At 39.8% G+C, this 22,151-nt stretch overlaps 1 protein-coding gene across 1 annotated transcript in view; it reads left to right on the top strand.

The window, feature by feature from the left end:
* The first annotated feature begins 10,668 nt into the window (after positions 1-10,668).
* The window catches only part of vldlr (very low density lipoprotein receptor), a 72,487-nt gene continuing 61,004 nt past the window's right edge, over positions 10,669-22,151 (top strand). The window contains exon 1 of the mRNA XM_026174470.1: positions 10,669-11,131. Within this exon, the coding sequence (XP_026030255.1) occupies positions 11,059-11,131 (73 nt within the window). The 5' untranslated portion in view covers positions 10,669-11,058. The remainder of the gene's footprint in view (positions 11,132-22,151) is intronic.

The raw sequence follows: 22,151 nt of genomic DNA on the forward strand, positions 1-22,151 counted from the left end.
AATCAGACAGGGTGGATTGAGCCATGGTTCCTGCATCCAGGCCTTATGTTTGACACCCCTGCCTTACATGGATAAAACAAGTATTTCTTATCTACACTGTAGATAAAAAATACTAAACTTTCAAACAGAACTGTTTGAAAGTTTAATAAAAAGCCAAAACTTAGATCTCTCATTCACAAAAGTACGCACATTCTTTGGGCAGCACATATAGCTTTTGGTCATCCTGACCACGTGAAGGTCTCACACATGTGGATTCAGGCAGTTTTTTTCATCCCTTTTCACAGATCCTTTCAAGCTCTATTAGATTGAATGGGAAGCCTCTTTGAACTGCTGTCTTCAGGCCTCACCACAGATATAAAATGAGGTGTAAGGCTGGGCTTTCGCTGGATTTTTCAAGGGCAAGGAGTGACTTGTCCTGGCTGTGTGCTTTGGTTTGTTTTCCTGAGATGTGAATCAGTCTTTACATACTGTATATACATATATGAATATGCATTCAGATTTTATTTGAATGCAGTCTCTTTTTTCTCATATATTCTCATTTTATTAATCACGATAACCTTTATAAACTGTTAACAAACTGTTTTTTCTGTTTCCGTTACATGTGGTAATCATTTGGGTTTAGTGGGGAAGCATCTATCAGCTGGTACATCTCTTTTTTAATTACAAATTTCTTGTGAGATCCCCAATTAACTGACAAAAACACTGGAAAAACTCTCCTTAGAGAATCACCTTCTGTCTCTTCACACACCTATCACAAGTTTGTCATCTTCAGTGTAGCTGCATTTCCCTTTATGTGAGGTACTTTTCATCGTATACCACAAAACCTTGTGCAGCTTGTGACTATATGATGACTTGCAGATTTCCACCTTGGGTTTAGCACAGGCAACAACAAAAAAAACCCTGACATATTAATCTGCAGGTGACCCACGATGACAGCCTTTCTTTACAGCCATTCAGCAAATGCTACAAGCAAAGAAAAGTGAATACACAAATTCACATAAATTCTCAGAACAATAAAAGAGCACTTCATTAAAGATTAAAGAAAAATCAGAGCAATTTAGCTCACAGGTGATGAGGGCAGGCTAGATAATCACAGAGGACGGAAACAAAATCTCAAAGTAAAACCAAATTCAGCCACATGAAAAAAGTAATCTTTCAACAACAGCAACAAAAAACCCAAAAGGCAAACATCAACACTAAACGAGTTGATAAGAAAGATAATGTTTATTCCTTTTATTTAAATGACTTCTGGATACAACCCAGGTAGAGAAGATCTTCTTTTGACATTCTTCCATGCAGCGCTGTGTACACTGCCAAACACAGTGACACAGCGTTCCTTTGGCTTCTTTGCGTTAAGCTCATACGTTTGGTATATTTTTATTATATGGCACGAGTTACAAATGTTACACGATACACATTAACCAGTTATATTGTGTTAATCTGAGGCTTGTATTCACTTTCTGAGCCTGCACACCCCTCTGATTTCCTATCCTTTGTCGAGATTTTCAGTTTCCAGATCTTTGGTTTATATATTTAGCTTATAGTGATGAGATCAGTCATTACGGTGTGCCATTAGATCACAGCACAAACTCCCTTTCTCTTCTCTACCTCTTTCTCGGAAGGCTTGGTAGAGAAAATCTAAATCCTAAAGAGAGTCTGCAGCTTTTTGCTTTCTCACAGAGATAAAGACGTTCCCCCTTTGGTAACAAACATCTTCAGAAACCTGGCCCAGATCTGACCATGATTAAATATCTGCTTTCAGCCAGTGGTGAGCTCTCACAGCTTCCTGGGGAGATGAGGATAAAGCTATTTGGTCTGAGGAAGCACTGATATCTGTAGGCTGTGTGTATCGCTCTGGTTAAGAAATGCAATTTCTCTGCTGGATTTGAACAAACAGAACAGGGTCATATTTTTTACATGATGAGATTAAAATGTAAAAAATAAAAGCCTCCTGGGCTCGGGTTTGAAAAAGTGTGTGAAGCTGCCTAACTTTTTTTTTTTAAATTTCTTCTGTGTAACCAAAGCTGTTCTGTCACTTCACATTTCTCTTTGTGCTCCTGCTTTAACTCGCACTCCAGGAAAGCAGACATATCCAAAAAAGGCAAAAAAGCGACATAATCCAGAAAAATTCTAAGACTGAAACTGATGTACTAACGTTTTTAGATGTTAATTTATCAATAAAATGACTTAAATGAAAAAATCCAGTCATTTACTGTATAGATTCAGGTTTGGCAGTTAATTTTGCCGTGGGAAAACATGAGTATATTGTATTAAATCACAAAAACAGTTGCCCCTTTATATTGTAGGGCAAAAACCCTAAAACAAAAGAGGGAAAACTCCAAAAATAAAAGGTAAAAAATTTTGCGTAAGCACTTGGTGACAGTGGGAAGGAAAAACACAATTTAAACAGGAAGAAACCTCTAGCAGAACCAGGCTCTGAAAGGATATGAGTTGAAGTCAGATATCTCTTTGTAGCTGCCATGTTGCTCAAGGAGTCTATATAAAATTCCTAATTTCTTTCCTGCTTTTTAATGCTCAAATGAAATAAATGACAAACTAAGTAACAGGGACTGATGCCCCACATGTGAGCAGTTTAGCCATAATTTGTCTTATGATCAAATTTGACAGCCTTCATCACTACCCTGCTAACACACCAGAAACAGTCATGGAAAAATGATTTGAACCCCTGCAGACTTTGTAATTTTGCCCACTAACAAGGAAATGATCAGTCTATAATTTCAGTGGTAGGTTTATTTGAACAGTGAGAGGCAGAACAATAACAAAAAAGTCCCCAAAAAAGCATTTCAAAAAACTTATATATGAATTTGCATTTTCATGAAGGTAATAAGTATTTGATCACCTATCGATCAGATTTCTGGCTTACAGTTAATGAGTTTAAAAGGCTCCTAATGTCAGCTCGTTACCTGCTAATATTTTGTGCATTAAAAATATTTTTAGGACTTACCTATGTTTAATGCAGGCTGCATTATTTCACTGGGTAAATGTATTTTTTCAACTGAAGCTTGAGTTTTTGGATTTGGGTTTTGGAGGTGTGCGTTAAAGATTTCGTGGACTGGGGCCTTCCATGTTCCTGCAGACACCTCAGATGTTGTTGTCAGCAGGTTACATGTATAAAACATATTTCTCCGGTAGAGAATCTGTATCACACTTACAGCACACTGAAAATAAAAAGAGTCATCCAACTCTCTGCGGCATGACTTTCATTTTTTTGAAGAAAAAAATAATTCATCCTACTTTTAGGGAGCCTAGAAGTGCCTTTTAATATTTACATCATCAAATTCCAAGGGTATGCATGTATGCATGAGCTAGTCTGCTTGTGTAATTGATTGGATATGTTTTTGTGTGTTTGATAACTGTTCTGTGGGGAACAGATGCTGATGAATGTGAAACAGAGTTTGGGGTCTTCTAGTCAGTCATAATCATCCAGTGAGACATTCAGGCACACAACAGTGACCCTTAATTGACTCCTGACCTCCTACTGTAAGTGCTCCTCAAACATCATTTTGAGATCCACTCCTCCTCGCTCTCACCAAGTTCACATCCTCATTGTCAGATGAACATCCCCCTTTTTTCCTGCCATGAAAAGATTTTATGTCCAAACATGCAGTAACATGAAAGTTACATGTTCATGTTACTGCATGTTTTGAGTGCTAATATATTCCTGTTTCAGAAGAGTTAAGAAAACTCCTTTAACATTTTTGCCCTAGAAAATTGATCTTTTAGTAAGTTAATAAAGTCCAAATCTATCTTTAAATATCAAATGTCAAATATACTTTAGACTTTAGCACTGAGACTTTTATTTTAAACTCAAATTATCGTACTAACCTATTAATCTCAAACCTTTCTGTGAAAAAAAAGGATAAAAATGTGAAAACCAACAATAACATGTCAGATATGAAATCGGTACGCACTTCTATATATGTACACAAGTGTAAATATTACCCATCTTACATGTTTGGATTCTTCAAACATGGAGATGAGGTCACATCCTGTTGCTTGTGTGTGTACTTTGTTCACTGCATGGCTCATTTTCAACATGAAAGTGTGACTAATGCCAAAATCACGACGACATCAGTAAGTTATCTGTTCACTTTCAGGCAGTTATGATTACAGTCACTATTAGAATAAAATAAATACGTCTATGGTTAATGTCTAACAGTTCCTTGTGCATCTGTCCATGTACACTGGTTTATATGCATGGTTAGAGATATTTAGAAGATTGTTTAGTTAGTTGGGCCAGACTTTCTTGTGAAATGGGATTCTTAGGATAACACATTTTAAAAAAAAAAAAAAATAGTACATAGTACAACTCAGTTTTATTTCAGAATATGCAGCCAATCTTTCCATCTGACACTACTGATTATATCCTATAAATATGGGCTAAAGAAAGCATTTGTTATCTTACTGATGCTGACATATTTTTTTCACCTGCGGGGTTTTTTACACAGGATAAATGGCTGGAGTGTACTGATTTCTTTTGGCCACCAGGAAGTGATTTTAGCTTACTAAGCTATCTGATGCTTGACACAGACATATCCTCATCATGGATTTGATTTGGACCTCATTTTGCTTTCAGGACTCCCTTAATTATTCATGGCATAGATTCAACAAGATGCTAGAAGCATTCCTCAGATATTTTGGTTTATTTCGATATGACAGCATCACGCAGTTACTGCAGATTTGTCACATTCATGATGTGGATCTCTGGTTCTGCCACATCCCAAAAGTGCGCTATTGGATTGAAATATGGTGACTGAGGAGGCCATTTGAGTACAGTGAACTCATGTTCAAGAAACCAGCTTTTGCGACATGGTGTGTTATCCTGCTGGAAGCAACCATCAGAGGATGGGCACACTGTGGTCATAAAGGTATGGACATGGTCAGCAACATTACTCAGGTAGGGAACGGATGACGATAACACATAAATAACTGTGTGTAATCTCAGTTTAATACATACTTTAAGTAAGAGAAATAGAGGGTAATTTAAGACAATATTATAAAGATTATTCTTGTGAAAGAAAACCTGCTGTCACTGTGAGGTTTCCTCTCCAGGAAATCAATCTCCAAGATTGGAAACATGTAAATCCCTCTAAAACCTTTTTTTTTTTTTTTTACATATTATTTGGTGCACAGATGCAACTCTGGTGCATTTCCAAAATGTCATAATACTCCTTTAAAGTTAGGGTTGCACAAGAAACAATCACATTCATTTCACTGCGGCTATTATGTTGACACAGTAGAAATACCAGTGTGCACCTTCCATTGTCTTCTGCAAAATTATCTACAGTTGCACTAGCTGGTAAATCAAATAGATAGAAACAGGCATTACAGCAGATTAAGATCAATAGCAATGGTCTTTTTTTTATAACTAACCTGCCAATCACCACTAAGCAGAGTAAAAGAAAGATGATCATTGTATCCTGAGTTGTGAAATTGTATTGTGCAGTATTGTAAACTGTTGTGAAATGCTATTGTGTCTGATAAGCATTCAAAATGATTCATTTTAAGAAATATGCATCAAGCTGGCAAATAAATTCTGAGCATTTTGTACAAGTGGAAAATACTACTTCGAAGGTTGTATCTCATACCAGACTAGATTTCTAAACCTTTAGATCTGTAATCAGTCTGTGGATGTTTGGAGATGACTGCTGTTGGGATTGGAAATGTTTGATTTCTTTTACCAAAATAAGTGGTTATAATCATTTTCATACATATACTGCAAATGTGCTCATAATAAGTTGGCACTCAGTCTTCTGAAGGTCATAAGCTTTGTTCGGCGTGACTGTCCGGACTGATATATTGTATTAAAGGGCTTAGAGTGCAGAGGGGTAACTGCAAACATGCTTACACACATAGATTGTGACTAGAATAATTCTCTAGGTCAGAGAGTCCCGAACATGATATTCTAAACCAACTTTGAATCACTAGAAGAACAATGGATAATAACATTAGATTATCAAGGCTAGGCAGAGAGGTGTTTTGCTTTTCTGTCTCTTACAGACGAGGAAGCAGATACCAGACGAAGTCACGGAAATAAGAGGATGCTTCGGAGCAGACACCAAGACTGCCACGTCTGTGCGGGAGGAAGATGGCTGCTATAATCTATGTTTTTGTCTCACTATATAATGTTGTACACTTGAGGGTCATCCTTTTTGTGCTACATGCTGTTGGTTCATGTAGAGGTCCACAGCATTGTGTAAACTTGTAATTTCAACTGCCAAAAGCAAAGTAAATCCTTTTTAAAAGACAAACCTTTCTCCTGAGATTCCTTCCAAAAATTCTGAACACGACAATACAAGAAAGACACAATCAGAGAGAAGCACTTCCTGTTACAGAATTATACAGTGGTTTCTGTATGTGTGTGTGTGTGTGTGTGTGTGTGTGTGTGTGTGTGTGTGTGTGTGTGTGTGTGTGTGTTTAGGGGACGTGAAAATCTGGGACAGAGTGAGCCTAGGGGTGTATCAGCAGCCAAAAGCCATCACTAAGAATGAGGTTCAATCCTGTGATAAGAACTCTGAGAGTTTATAAAACCTGGCACCACGCAGCCCTGTGGAAATCCCAAAGGCCTGGTGATCAAAATGGGGGAGAAATAGTATCAGACTAAGAGAGGAAAAAAACCTACAGCTGAATTTGGCTCAGAAATTTGTTATTCAGTATTTGGAAAGTGAAACATATGCTCTTACAAAATGACTGGCAGTGAAACCAACACATGGTGCTCTTGAGGTGCTAGGTGATTTCAGTCTTTCTGTGCTGAAATGATAACACATTTGATCTCCAGGCATTCCACATATAAAAATGTGTAAATGGGATAACTCCTGCTTTTCTTATTTGGGTATTTGGATTCAGTACTTATATATTCTTCAAATGTATCACGTTTTATAGATAAAGCCTTATTTCCTCTTTGAAAATAGTCAAGGAAGAGCTAGAGTCCTGAAAAGAAATACTGGGATTTTTTGTTTTTTGCGCCATTGTTCTGTAATTACCACATGTGGCCACAGGGGCCGCTGTTAAACAAATGGTGCAGTGATTTCTTACTGAAAGGACACGAGTATATCCCGCAGACTTCATTGCACTGGTAATAAAGTCAAAAAATATATTGAACACAATACAAGGCTGCTGTTTTGTGAACCTATCAATACATTTAAAAAAAATCGCCGAGGTCTTTTTTTCTTCTTCTAATCAGGATAATATATAGACTGAAAGTAATATACTGCAGTCATTAGTTGTATTGCTTCTTTTATCTGCATTTATAGTTACTTAATGTAATCATTTAGATTTTTAGGGAGGAGTTGTTTTGCTTTTCTTTTTTGTCTCTTTGTCATTATTTTAAGTCTATCAGATGAATAGAGCCTTTTATGTGTCTTTGGAGTCCTTTTATGATCTTTTGTGTTTGTTTTGCAGTGCAAGTGCACTATTAAACTGAGAAACAACAGCGGCGCGTGGGGGTTGGTAGCTGAAAAAAATCTTCCATTGCTTCTTTAACTGAGCGCTGTGACTTTTCCACTAAAAAGGTGTACAGTGGGGCAAAAAAGTATTTAGTCAGCCACCAATTGTGCAAGTTCCCCCACTTAAAATGATGACAGAGGTCAGTAATTTGCACCAGAGGTACACTTCAACTGTGAGAGACAGAATGAAAAAAAAAAAAATCCATGAATCCACATGGTAGGATTTGTAAAGAATTTATTCGTAAATCAGGGTGGAAAATAAGTATTTGGTCAATAACAAAAATACAACTCAATACTTTGTAACATAACCTTTGTTGGCAATAACAGAGGTCAAACGTTTACTATAGGTCTTTACCAGGTTTGCACACACAGTAGCTGGTATTTTGGTCCATTCCTCCATGCAGATCTTCTCGAGAGCAGTGATGTTTTGGGGCTGTCGCCGAGCAACACAGACTTTCAACTCCCGCCACAGATTTCCTATGGGGTTGAGGTCTGGAGACTGGCTAGGCCACTACAGGACTTTCAAATGCTTCTTACGGAGCCACTCCTTTGTTGCCCGGGCGGTGTGTTTTGGATCATTGTCATGTTGGAAGACCCAGCCTCGTTTCATCTTCAAGGTTCTCACTGATGGAAGGAGGTTTTGGCTCAAAATCTCACGATACATGGCCCCATTCATTCTGTCCTTAACACGGATCAGTCGTCCTGTCCCCTTGGCAGAAAAACAGCCCCATAGCATGATGTTTCCACCCCCATGCTTCACAGTAGGTATGGTGTTCTTGGGATGCAACTCAGTATTCTTCTTCCTCCAAACACGACGAGTTGAGTTTATACCAAAAAGTTCTATTTTGGTTTCATCTGACCACATGACATTCTCCCAATCCTCTGCTGTATCATCCATGTGCTCTCTGGCAAACTTCAGACGGGCCTGGACATGCACTGGCTTCAGCAGCGGAACACGTCTGGCACTGCGGGATTTGATTCCCTGCCGTTGTAGTGTGTTACTGATGGTGACCTTTGTTACTTTGGTCCCAGCTCTCTGCAGGTCATTCACCAGGTCCCCCCGTGTGGTTCTGGGATCTTTGCTCACCGTTCTCATGATCATTTTGACCGCACGGGATGAGATCTTGCGTGGAGCCCCAGATGGAGGGAGATTATCAGTGGTCTTGTATGTCTTCCATTTTCTGATGATTGCTCCCACAGTTGATTTTTTTCACACCAAGCTGCTTGCCTATTGTAGATTCACTCTTCCCAGTCTGGTGCAGGTCTACAATACTTTTCCTGGTGTCCTTCGAAAGCTCTTTGGTCTTGGCCATGGCAGCGTTTGGAGTCTGACTGTTTGAGGCTGTGGACAGGTGTCTTTTATACAGATGATGAGTTCAAACAGGTGCCATTCATACAGGTAACGAGTGGGGGACAGAAAAGCTTCTTACAGAAGACGTTACAGGTCTGTGAGAGCCAGAGATTGTCCTTGTTTGAGGTGACCAAATACTTATTTTCCACCCTAATTTACGAATAAATTCTTTACAAATCCTACCATGTGAATTCATATATAACCCTATCAGTAATCCAAAGGATAGGTAGCTTAATGAAATCAGACTGAAAATGGAAAACAGGACACAAAAAATAGCCCAACACAAGACACATTTTTGTCTAGGTTTAGGACATGTATAGCAGAATTTGTTTTATCCTTGTACTTTGACATTGTTGAAGGTTTAAAAATGAATCTATAATAGTATTAATAGTATAAAGCTGCTTTCCTCATGATCCCAACAACTCCTTTTTCAGTGGAGTGAGCTGGAAAGTGTTGCCACCCTCACTGGTGAAGGCAAAGGATTTCAAATGCATTACTACATTAGCTACAACCACCTGATTTTAGTGGACTAATAAAGATGGTAGGGTTCAGCAGATCCTATAATGATGCTTCCCGAAAACTTCCTATGCATTTTGGCCTTGTCTGAGTGTTAGGTCTATCTAACACTCAGGAGATTATGTCTCTTGAGACATAAGAGATTATGTGATTTGTTGTAAACGCCTCAGGGTCCCACCAGAAGAGCTGGAGGTGGTGGCTGAGGAGAAGGAGGTCTGGGAATTTCTGCTTAGACTGCTGGCCATGTGACGTGGGAGAAGATGGACGGCTGGATAAAAAGAAAAAGAAAAAACAGATGCACTACTTGTGATCACCCATCCTCCAAATTAGCAAGGCGTGGTGTGGAATTAGCAATATCTTGCTCACAGAATTCAGCTGGCGCATGAACATTAACTTGTTGATTTAGAGTCTGTGCAACATATTGGAGCCAGTAATCTGGACCAGGAGTGTCAAACATAAGGCACAAGGGAAGGAATTGTCTCAACAAAGACAGTAATCTGGCTCCCCTGGATGGCTTTGGAAAACGAGACCTAAATTTTTTAATAGATTTTCTTAATGATGAAGTGGAGCTCCATTGTTGTAGTCCATTAAAGATAAAAGTATGTGCCCTACAGTTTGACATCCCTGATCTAGAGAATACAGAACATAAACATAACATATTCTATTCTAGTACAAGACCATTTAACACATGCCCAATCTTCTAAAATCAATGTAAATGAGAACTAGATTCATAAACAGACACATCATAACCTCACATTAATTTTATTTATTTATTTATTTTTACTGCTTTTCTTGCAGGAGTAGATCAAACTCGTGTTTCCATAAGTTATTTGCCCTTTATCTTTGATACAGCCACATGACAGACACTACTCAGGCTGATGACATCTCAGCCTATAGTTTCTTCATGTTTGATGCTAGCCCCACCCACCTATGCCATGTCACACCAATGAGGATGTGCAATTTTGATTATGCTGTTTCACAGATTTCACTTACCATTAATAATAAGAACAATAATAATTTTACCTCTTTAGGTGTGAAAACAAAGCTTATATACAGCACGTTTGCTGTATATAAGTATCGCAGTCATAGTTACTGCCCTTATGTTTGAAGTATATGCAAAAATATATTCATAATGGATATTGAAGAAGCCAACTGTGTCTTAATTTATCTTTGATTTAAGATAGAACTGCTGTGTTATGATACACAGTTACCAGTTTCTTTGAAGTGTTTCCTGCCATATAAAATGTGCTTTATTGTTTTATTACTTCATGCGGATAGCGAAGGGTTAACGTGTACCGAAGACGTATTGAAGGAGGAAAAAAAAAATCCTCCTCAGCTGTGGCACCAATACCTAACGACCTGACCGGTCTCCGCTCGTTACCGTCAATTTGGGGAAATGGATTTAGCCTTGATAGGACAAGACAGGAGCCGTGCGGGCTCGTGGTTGTAGAAGGAGATCAGAAGACGCGTGGTGTGCGCGGCGAACCCCTCCGTGTCTTATTCTCAGCGCTCCTCTCCCCTCGGCCGGACTCAGGTCTGTGTGGCGTCGGCAGGCAAAAGCGGCCCTTCTGCTCTACTCATTCTTTGTGTGCGCATGTGTGGCTTGCGTGTGAACCGGCAAAATCAGAGAGCAAAGCAGGCCAGCGCGCGACAGGGAAGACGGGCAGTGTTGAGGTAGCCCAGCTAGCAGCCGCACGGTTTTTTTTTTTTTTCGCACTGCCAGAGATGGTCACGTCCACACAGGGGATCCTTCTGCTGCCGATGCTAATATGTCTCCAACGCTTCGTTAACGTTCACGGTAAGTCCCGAGCCACCATTTCTTTTGTGTGTGTGCGTGTGTGTGCATTTGGAGTCACCGTACCGGCGAAACGCGCACCCTGTGCGGTGAGGTTAGCTAACCTTAAACGGAGCTGCACACCTGTCTTGGCTGCTCCTTGAAGAAAAGCCCGTGCTTGGCTGCACCTTGGGGCCACTCAACCCCTGCCGCTTCTAATCGAGGAAAGCTCTCAAACTGCGTCTTTCTTAAGGGGACAAAATGAGAAATACGTGCTTTAAATGAATCTGAGTCTGCATTATTTTAGCTCTATTAATTATTGGAAACTACAGGGAGGGGGGTGGCCCCGTTGGGTTCAACGCTGCTCGTTGATGCCCAATTAGCCCCACGGTCATTTAATTTAGCCCTGAAGACCCGCAGCCATTCAAATTGTAAACCCTTGTCGTCCTGATTTCTCCTTTACTTAGACTGTTGGGATTTTCTCCTGTCATTTCCACCCCCATCGAGCTTCGTAATTTATTTATTTATTCATAAAGTGGAAGCGGACTGGGGAAAGGGGGTGGGTAGGCTGAAAAGCGTGGACACAGTGCGTTAACACGGAGAGAAAAAGCCACAAATAAGGGTAGCAAGCAGCCCCGCAGTTTCGGGAAAGGAGTATCAGCAGTTGACGGATTTTTTTTTTTTTTTTTTTTTTTTTTTTTGGGGGGGGGCGCAAATTACGTACTGCAGGGGATCCCAGTGAAGGCCCAATTAAGAGCAAAGTGGCCAAGCTCGAGCCGTTAGCAGCTGGTGGTACTTGTAGAGCTGTGCGCACTGGGGTTGCAGCTGTTGGTGATTTTCATGATTGGTTGTGGAATGGAGAAAGCGCTCTGGTCTGCAGAGTAACAGAAAATGTCACGGAGTGTCTGTTACAAGTTCAGAGCATAGCAACAATCAAAAGTTAAAAAGTTGCAGGGCTTTTGTTTGTTTCGGGTTCAGAAATGGGCATGTGGAGGTGGACTAAGCACAACTGGGCTGCATACACTCAAATATATGAGCAACTTTTTTTGGGAGAAATATTTGTATGTCACACAAACCCCTCACTTAAATTCTGTGATGCACCTGCTAAGTTATATTTTTTTTAAACATTGTATCATATGGATACTTTTACATATGTGGATACAGACAAGGGGCTAATTAGAATGAGCTTTTAACTGCATTTAATTACTTCAGAACCATAGTCATACATCGATCCCCTCTAATCTAAACTCTGTATCAATGTAAAGATTGAGGCGTAGATGTAGAGGGACCTCTAGAATTTATATATGGCTTTCCATAAATGGTAAACGCATCCATTTTTTGGCAACATCTGTGACTGAGAATATGAAGTGCTAAAACGTTGAGGAATTAAGCATATTGATTTTGGTCTCTATTGGTGGATTTCCCCCCTTTAATAACTGCTAGAGAAGGTGATTTATTTATTTTTCATTATATTTTTAATAACTCATCTATCAGGTGTCCCAACACAGGCTTTTGTAACAGATTGTCTGTTACAGGGCCTCACTTCATCTAATTAGAGCCACTGAACTTCATGCTGCTTGGAGCATTTTTAATGGAATTGGCTGCCAAATAACATGGCTTGTTGTGTGATTTTTGGAGGTTTGTTAATGTTTAAGTAATATTCTAGCGTCATCAGTGTAGCATGGCAGCAGCTGTGATGAAGCCTCAAAATCCAGAACATAGCTTGTCTTTTTTCCCTTGATTAGGATGACTTCATAGTCTAATGGTTATCACATTTGCCTAACAAAATGGTAAATGGCCTGTATTTGTATAGCGCTTTACTTAGTCCCTAAGGACCCCAAAGCGCTTTACACTACATTCAGTCATTCGCCCCAGGGCACACACTGGTGCCCTGGGGCGCACTGACAGAGGCGAGGCTGCCGGACACTGGTGCCACCAGGCCCTCTGACCACCACCAGTAGGCAACAGGTGAAGTGTCTTGCCCAAGGACACAACGACTGACTGTCCGAGCCGGGGCTCAAACCGGCAACCTTCCGATTACAAGACAAATGGCCAACTCTTGAGCCACGAACAAAAGAAAGATTACCAACTTGATCTTGAGAGAAGACTGAAATCCTTTGGGATTGTTTTGGGAATAACGGAGCAGCTGAAAGTAGGTTATTATAAAAGTGCTTCAGTATTGCTAGAGTTTGTTTCATGCATCCATCTATATTGGTCTAAACTGAGGTGCATACATGACTCTGGACCTGGTCCAAATGTCGGTATATGAGAGTACTGTCAGTGATTAGTTTCTTTTCTGATAATTGTGCACTGTGGATAGCTTAGTTTTAGCACAATGTTGCAGCCAATACTGGAGATTTTCCTAAGCCTTGTCAACACATACTATCTGGTTACAAGTTTCTGGATGCTTTCAAAGTTTTCAGCAACTATGGCATTACTAGCAAAATGCTAAGTTTAGTCATTTACAAGCAAAGTTTAGGAATCTGGGCAGAACCCCTAAATGATTCATTTCCAAAGGCCTGAAACTTGTCTGAAACCTGCCCGAACCCCAAACTTTGTCCTAGTAATGTGGTAAGCTAATCAGAAGCACACACATAAGCTATTAACAGCTAATAAGAACATGACATAGTCAATCTCGCAATTAACATTTAAACATGTGGGGGATGTGAATATTGATGCTTTCATTGGCTTTTGAACTTGCCCCCCGCCCCCAACTTTTAACAGGTCTTTATGGCATCACATCATGTTCTTAAGCTATTTAAAGTGCTTTTATTTAAGGCTGTAAAGTCTCAAGTCCAGGAAAACAAGATGTTTGTCCTATATTTTTGCCTTCATGCCACTTGCTCAAAGATGGCATCTTTGTCCTCATGCAACTTGCATTAAGCTTCATCACTGTTGGATGACATCAGTTGTTTCCTAACCTCAAGGTCAGGTGTTGAACAATACCCGTTACCTTTACAGAATTGAGCAGCTGCAGTATCACGTGCAGTTTTTTTTAACATTGTACTCTAACTTGGGTCTATAGACATGTCTTACAAATTGAAAAATCTGTTAGTCCCTTAGGCCTGGCAGTATGCAGCACACTGGTAGAAACTCTGAACATGAAGTGAAATGCACGGATCAGTTACATCTTGAGTTTGCTCAACAGACCCAGATTCACCATTATGTATAATAAAAAGCATTAAATGCTGTGCTGTAGGGGTTATTGCACAGTTGAATCGATCAAACTAGTAATTTTGTGTGAAAATGGCTACATTGTAGTAAGAATTCAGTAATTTATAAATGTATCAGTCCCTTTAAGAAGCCTAAAAAACCCCATGTGTATCTTTTGATCAGTTTTATCCACTTATCTGAAGTAATGTTGTGGGAACATCAGGGTTTTCCAGACTTTCCTCCTGGAGATCCCTAAGGAGTTCCCAGGCCAATCGAGAGAGAGAGAGAATCCTTTCAGCAAGCTCTTTGAAATCGTGGATGCAGCACAATCACTGGTTAACCATTTGAGTGACAAGTAGTTAGGCAGTGGACTTACCCTCATAATTCTCCTTATTGGCTCTAATATTGACCAGAATTTAGAAAATAAACTTTGCTTTACTCTAAGACTGTGACTGGTGCTGGAGCTCATGACCTCAATGTCAGAGGTCAGAGGTCAGAGTAAGGTGAGGGCTTTCCCCCCCATAGTCTTGTTTTTGTTGCTTTTAATTTTTATTTTTTGCAGTAAGAGCAGTTGTCCCCTGCTGACCATTAGTAGTGCAGCTTTTAGACACTACTTGGTTGGTTTATATTTTCTTTGGTTGGTGCTTGTTGAAGAAATTTTAGCATTTCCTTTTTGGCCCCAATTACTTATATATTTTTTTAATCTATTGGTTTTTTTTTTTTAAATGTGTGTTTAACATTAAAAGGAAAAAAATGGCAATATTTTCTGTGCTTCACACCCTCCACTGGTGACGGCCCCTCCCTGAGCCTGGTTCTGCTGGTGCTCTACCTGTTAAAGGGAGCTTCTCCTTCCATCAGTAGTTTGATGGTTGGGGTTCTCTCTCTATTGTAGAGATTTATAATAAGAAGGCTCCATAAAACAGTGGTTGTGAGCTGGCGATATGTAAATAAAATTAACCTGTGCACGAAATATTAAATTTAATCATGAAACAAGTTATTGAAAGAGATGCATTCCCTGAATTCCAGCCTGCTGTGGAAAAATGGCCTTTGGGGGGAAACTGGTGAATCAGAAGTGCTTATAATGCGCACACACTCCACACAATACACCCACCAGCAGCACCACCACCACTGTCTCATTCTCAGCTTCTCACCAGGCCTGAACGAACACACAGACCGTGTGAGCCTATTTGAACAAGATGCCACGCAAATTAGGCAACAGCGAGATCAGCAGCGGCAACCCTGGCCTGATTAAAATGGATGTATTTTTTTTTTTTTCCCTCCATGGTTACTGTGATACCATGCTAGACCCAGATCCTCGGCTATAGAGGGGGGGGCGGCTATGTGGGGGTGCGCTTGATTCTTGAAGTGGGCGGGGAGGTGGACAGGAGGAGGAGAGCACTGCAAACGTTTCTGTTACTGGGGAAAACTGCATCACCATGACCTCAACTGTGAAAGCAGTTCTATAGCACACAATGAGCTGCTATTTTGGGCAGGAGATGGTTCATTACAGCTCCATGCCTGTTGAATCTGTGGTTTAAATTAGGAGAGTACTACTAGCTGACACAGTTGGGTTGTATTTCTCACAGTAGTAATAGAGAATATTCTGTAAATTAGTCTTAAAGTAGTGTAGTTTTGACAGTTTACTGAGACATTAAACAGTTCGTGCTCTGTGCCCAGTAATGCAGAACAGTGCTGGTTCACAATGCTTTCCACCTCGCAGTGATGGAGAGGGAGAAGTGCTCTAATTTCTCCAGGAATGCCGACTTGGATGGTGGCAGATGGCATCGCTACATTTCAGTTAACTGGTGTACACGATATTAAAAATCTAAATTGCTTAAGCATCTTTTACTGTGGGTGCCAATGAGAAAGGTGGCAACCAATATCTGTATTGCACAAAACATGAAACGATGTCAGTGCGACAGGTTAGAAAATCAATAAAATTATTTAAAAAATGTATTGTTTTTTTTGGCTTTTAAGTTTTGTTTTTATATATTTGAGGAGAGAGTGGCTGCGCCACAGAAAATTAGTGCAGTAGAGTTTGTGGCAGTGTGGCCGTGCACATCAGTCCTTTTCTTCAATTAAGAATACCACGACTGTTTTGTGACAATGAATAACAGAACACAGTAACCAGCAGCCTTTAAGTGCTGATTCAACAGGGTTCAGTTGTGCTAGACAGCAGCTGGTGAGCGTAGTCTTCCTTTTGCAGAGCAAAACCTTTTCAATTTGGCTCAAATTGTTTTATGCTGCAGTCTCTGAGCTCAGTGTCGTGTCACAGGAGCCATCTGGAGTTATGGATGGGCAACTATGTAGAAATCACACTTGTATTCCAGGTATCATCATCTGTTACTACACCAAAGTTTTGCTCGTGCTGCTTGTTCTGAAAAGTTGAACATTTTCAATCATGGTTGTTCAAATACTCCAGTGCTGCTACTAACCAAATATCCTGTGAATATTGTGGGAGTGAGGTGGATGCACACACTTAAAAGAGCATGCATCAACTGGAACTTAAAAAAGGCTATAAATCGATTTGGTGGAAAACTGCAGTCGGTGCGCTCGAGCCAGTATTCTGGAAAATGACAGACCAATCTGAACCTGCTTCTGTGCTGCTCAAACCTCAAACAAAAGTAAACAGCAAATCAGAAATCGAGTTTTTATATACCAGATGGTTGAAAGTGAGACTAGCTGGACAGCAGCAATATTTAAATAATGACTACAATCAAAGAGACCAGGTTTTTGTTTTATTTCTTGGACGTGTTGGGCTTCAAAAAAAAGCTGTATGCAGAGTCTGTAAAACATGGCCAAGTAATGTGATCTTTAGTCATGTTAAAATATTTAATGTAAAGGTGCAAACAAAGAATGACATTAAAGCAGAGCGACATTTCTCATGTCATTGTAAGCAGTAGTCCTCACTCTGTACAGTCTGGAGGGTTCAGGCTTCAACTCTCAGCTCAAAATTGAATCTGACACTGCAGGGAGAAGGAGCTCATACAGGTTTGTATACTCGAGCTTACTACTGAGGTGTGTTGTTGCGATGTGTGGATCAAAGTGCAGTTTTCCAGACAGCAAGCCGATGGTTTTCTGTGTAGATATTGGAATAGTAACCCAGGAGGATACGCTCTTAAAGAAGCCAAAAACAGGAATATATTTACCATTCCCTGCAGCTTGGCTTTATGGTTACTTGTATGCGCCGCTGCACCCCATTTACTACACCTCATGTTTACACTAGCAAATGCTGCATATTTTTATATTTCTACTGTGCTTTGGGCTTCTGTTTTCTTTTTGGATTCACTTTAGAGTCCCACAGAAATTGGAGGTGTATCAGTGTTGCTGCTGGACCTTCTATGATTTCTCTGGTTTACATGGTGGCGCTTTGTTTTGGAGTTAACAGCTACTGTGTGCCAGAGGCTCTTTATGTGATCTCACTCTTTACCTCAGTCGGCATTAAATGTACATCAGCAGTGTGATGAGTCAGGACTTTTGTTCCTGTAACATGCAGATATGCAGTTATTTGTCCAAACCCCCCCCCCCCCTTTTTTTTTTTCTTTTTTTTTTTCCCCCCCTTGAAATGAAACATGAACAACTGGGCTGAGTAGTATGAAGGTGAACACTGTAAAAGGATGGACACTTCAGGGGACATAAACGGTGCGTGTTCAGTGTTAGAAACTTGGAGGCCAAGGGGACTAGTAGGCTTATTCTAAAGTCACTCACCATGTAAGGGTTGTGTTGAGGAGTGAGGGTCATTCTCAGGGTTATTAACTTAACTGGTTGAAGGACTGCAGAACTGTCATTTCATAATTCACAAATTGTTGCTGCTTGGGTCAGATTTTAGTGAAACTTGTGCACAATTTGGGTGAAAACCAATAGGGTGATCATTGTGCACAAGGTCAAGGCTACATTTGAATTGTGAATGAGCCTTATGGGTGACTAATATCAATGTTGTGGTTTTTATCTCGTTTCCTCATTCCTCCCCTCACCCCAACTGGTCACCCCCCTCCCTGTGCCTGGTTGTGCTTGAGGTTTCTTCCTGTTAAAGGCTTTTTCCCTTCCCAATGTTGCCAAAGCGGTTGCTTAAAGTATGTCATATTGTTGGGGGGTGGCATGGGAGATCAGTAACTTGCAAGTTGCTGGTTCGCGTTTCAGATACAAATACTGCTGTAATCATTGCCCTGAGAGTAGTTGCAGTTGCACAGAATTGATTAAACTGTGCCGAATATGTGTAATCACTCGCTGAAAATCAAGTCTTGTATGCAGCACAGTATCCTGACATTTTTTTTTCTTCTGAGAAAGTTGGAAGTTTGGCGAAATCATGAATAACTTTCTGCTTGTGTATTTTTATTTGCGTAGATGTGAATATGTTCAGAAGATGGGTCAGGAGTTGTTGAACCCAGTTAATGGATTCTGTTGCTCATTGAGCTGATGGCCAATGTCTCTGGCTTCATAACAGTTTTATGAAGAAAATTAATAAATTTTCTTCATAAAATATAAGGTCTTCCCAGAAACACTGCAGTGCTGAGGGATTAAGGAAAACACTAGGTGCTGGATAAGCCCCCCCCCTTTTTTTTAATTTATTTTTTTCTGTCATTGACACCTCAACACTTTTGCTTGGCAGTGCCTATTGAAGACTTCAGTGAATTCCCAGATCCAATGTGAATGTTAGTGAGGCTCTCGGAGTGCTTTATTTATTCAGCTTTGTCTGCTTGTTTTGGTCAGCTTACAAATGGGAAGTCTTTATGTAATTGCTTGACTCATTTAGCAGTTTCTCCTTTTTCAAGGAAATGTATTTGTCATGGTCGGACTTTATTTTCTCAAGTCATCAGAAAATAAAACATTCTGACAGGAGTCATGTTTTTGGATGGATCTTCTTGTAACTTTTTTAATACTAAGTCTAATCTTAGTCTCCTATCATTTCTAATCATCTTGCCCGTTATCAAGTCCATATGTCACTGTCAAGTCGAATGAAACTTGGGACAAATGTGGCCATGAGGATATATAAGGGAAGGTTCTAAAGAAGTTGTGCAAAGTCACAATAACATGTGGAGTCATTTAATCATTCCTTTTAAAAATAGCATTATTTTAATTATAAATTTCCTTCCGCTCTTACAGACATAAAATCTATTGCCTTTTTTTTCAATTAGTTTAAAGGCATCAACCTGACTGATTTCCTTCAATTGGGCTCTTTTCATTGTCACTTTTGAGAAAGATACTTAATTCCCAGTCTTCTGCAGCAATAAAGCTTATAAAGGGCTGTTAATAAAATCGAAGCCTGCAATGGTAACAAGAGCCGTACTATATCAATGAGTGAAGTTACGGTGTAGCCTGTCAAGTTCAGTGGAAACATTTAAAATTTCAAAAATTGGAACAATGGCCTGTATAAATGTGGCTGCAGTCATAATTGACTCCTCTCAGTAATATGAAGTTTAGAGCTGTTGGATCTTATCCACTTCATTGTCGGTTTCCCACAGTGCCCTCCACCATTAACAGTTGCTATGAATAGTTTTGCATTAGATAAATATACTGTGGTTTTTTTTTTTGTTTTTTTTTATAAATGTTTGCAGTTTAAAATAATTTGCCTTTACCACTGACCTTTTCTCTAAACATTTCCTCCTTTCTATGATTTCTGTCTTGGTTAATGATTTTTTTTGGTCTCTTTAGATTGATTTATATTTTTAATATGGTGAAATTACTTGCCGTTTTCCTGATGTAATGGAAAATGAATGAAATGAACTCTTTAAGTACAGGTGGTGTAGTCTTGGATGAATGGATGTCTGCAGGCGTGTATTTGCGTCCTGTGCGGTGAAGCTGCTGGACTCTGATCAACAGCATGCTCTGATGAAGCGTTCAAGTCTTTGCTTTGTTAGTGCAGCGCTGTGCTTGTGTTTAGCATCTCTGTAGATGGTTTGACAGGAGTAAATTTGACTTCGGGATAGAAAGCCTGTAGTCACACCCTTAATCTACAAGGCTGTGTTTGTAAAAATATGTGAAAAGGAGAGCTTTGATGATTAACTTGACCCTGTTGACTCATTAAGAATGTCCTTCCCAAGTGTTTTGTTTTTTTACTTGGGTGTATTATTGATTTGGTTGGTGGTGTTTTTTTTATTTATTTTTTTTTAAGTAAGCTTAAATGTTTTTATCCCTGAAATAATCCTGCCACCTCCTGTGCTTTAGAATTTGTCAAAGCTCTGTAACTTCCAATATTTTCCCTGTAAAATCTTACATGGATACTTTAGCTGATGTATTAAGCTCTGAAAATGTTAGATTAAAAAAAAAAAAACAACAATAATGCTATAATACATTCAACAAATGTACCAACTATAAGTGGGAAATGTCAGAAGTCAAATGCAGTCTTGCCAGGGTGTAAAGCTGGCTTGCGTCATGAGCCCCCTCCCCTGATGCCAGCAGTGACATATTAAAGTTGACAGATTTGCATTTTTAAAGTGTCTGGCCTCTTACAAAACATTTGAATATTAGTCGTTGGTGTTGGCAGCATGTCTTGAAACTGTGGCATGGTTTCATTGATGTAGATCTTGAATAAAGTGTTGCAGCTTCAGCTAAAGGCCCGAAGCTGTTCAGGTTCAAATCAGTGTGGGGTGTTTTTCCTCTCTGGAGGAGCTGCTGACCCACTTAAGTATCCTTCAGATGGCGTTTCAGTGTCTGAATGCAGTTTTTAGAGGCTCTTTCTGGCCTGACGGGGCTATAATTCTGGTGTGCATTCCTGCAGAGCTTTTGATGTTTTATACACATCTCAAGTTTTATCGGGGGGAAACTTTTTTTCATACATCTTTAAATTCATTGACCTCAGTGGCATACAGATTCAGTTGGAACCGTGACTTCCGCTGGGCTGCTTTTAATCATCATGTGCTCCAGTTATCCACCTGGTCAGGCAGACAGTCGACACTAAAGCAAGGTCAGACTGTGGTATTTTAAGACCTGGAGTAGCGCCTCCAGTACTCTGGTAATAGACTGCACTGCACAGTACTGTCTACAAATCGGTGCTTTGCTTATGTCTGTTTTACTTGTAAAGTGTCAAAATGAGCTTAAGGTTTTCATTTTAATGTCTCTATTTAAGAGGCTTTGATATCTCATTGCAGGCTGTGGGTAGGTGCATTACAGTGTATTGAAAGCGGGATTGTGTTGTCATTTAGGACACAAGCAGACTTTTAAAACTCATAATTGGAATCTGGTTTTTATGGAGAAGCCTAAGAATCATTCTTCTGGTTAAGCCATCATTTTATTTTTTCCCACCCCACTTATTTATTCCACCTTACTAAATTATAGTGATGTGGTAAACATGGTAATCTTGGCTGTTTAGGCTCCACTGAATGATCCTCATACTGTCATACACCAGAAAACTGCAATATTAGCTGCTTCTCAGAGTGCCACTGGGGATGGCAGCTGTCAGCTTCAGAGTCTGGTTAGGACAGTCCTCTGGGAGCGTAGAACTAGTCACCAGCTGTAGTCAAACATGGGGATGAAATGTTCTAAGGGGAAGCATCTGAATGACGTAAAGAACCGAACACAATAGCTACTTGGCTATAGGGCTAGATAAGAATGTCTTGGGGCTGGTTTGCAGCCATTATACTTTCAAGATAAGAGTGGGGGAACTGGTGGGTTTTGGAGCAGTCCAAGCACGTAAGAGCTTCCTATAGTTAAGGCACTGTGGGGAAATCCATGTTTTAACAAAATTTAACCCTACTTATGAAAAATATGAAACTTTTTTTTTTTTTTTTTATTCTTGTGATTTTTTTTTTTCTTTTTATATATATATTCCTCTTTTCACTAGCAAAGAGAACCTGTTTGTATAGTATTAAATCAGTTCTGCACGGCAGCATTATTTCAGATTTTTAAAGTTACTCGCTGCATATTTCTGGGTGATGGTTTGACCTTGAGACGA

Source organism: Astatotilapia calliptera, chromosome 7, assembly GCF_900246225.1.
Source record: "Astatotilapia calliptera chromosome 7, fAstCal1.2, whole genome shotgun sequence".
Taxonomy (NCBI): domain Eukaryota; kingdom Metazoa; phylum Chordata; class Actinopteri; order Cichliformes; family Cichlidae; genus Astatotilapia; species Astatotilapia calliptera.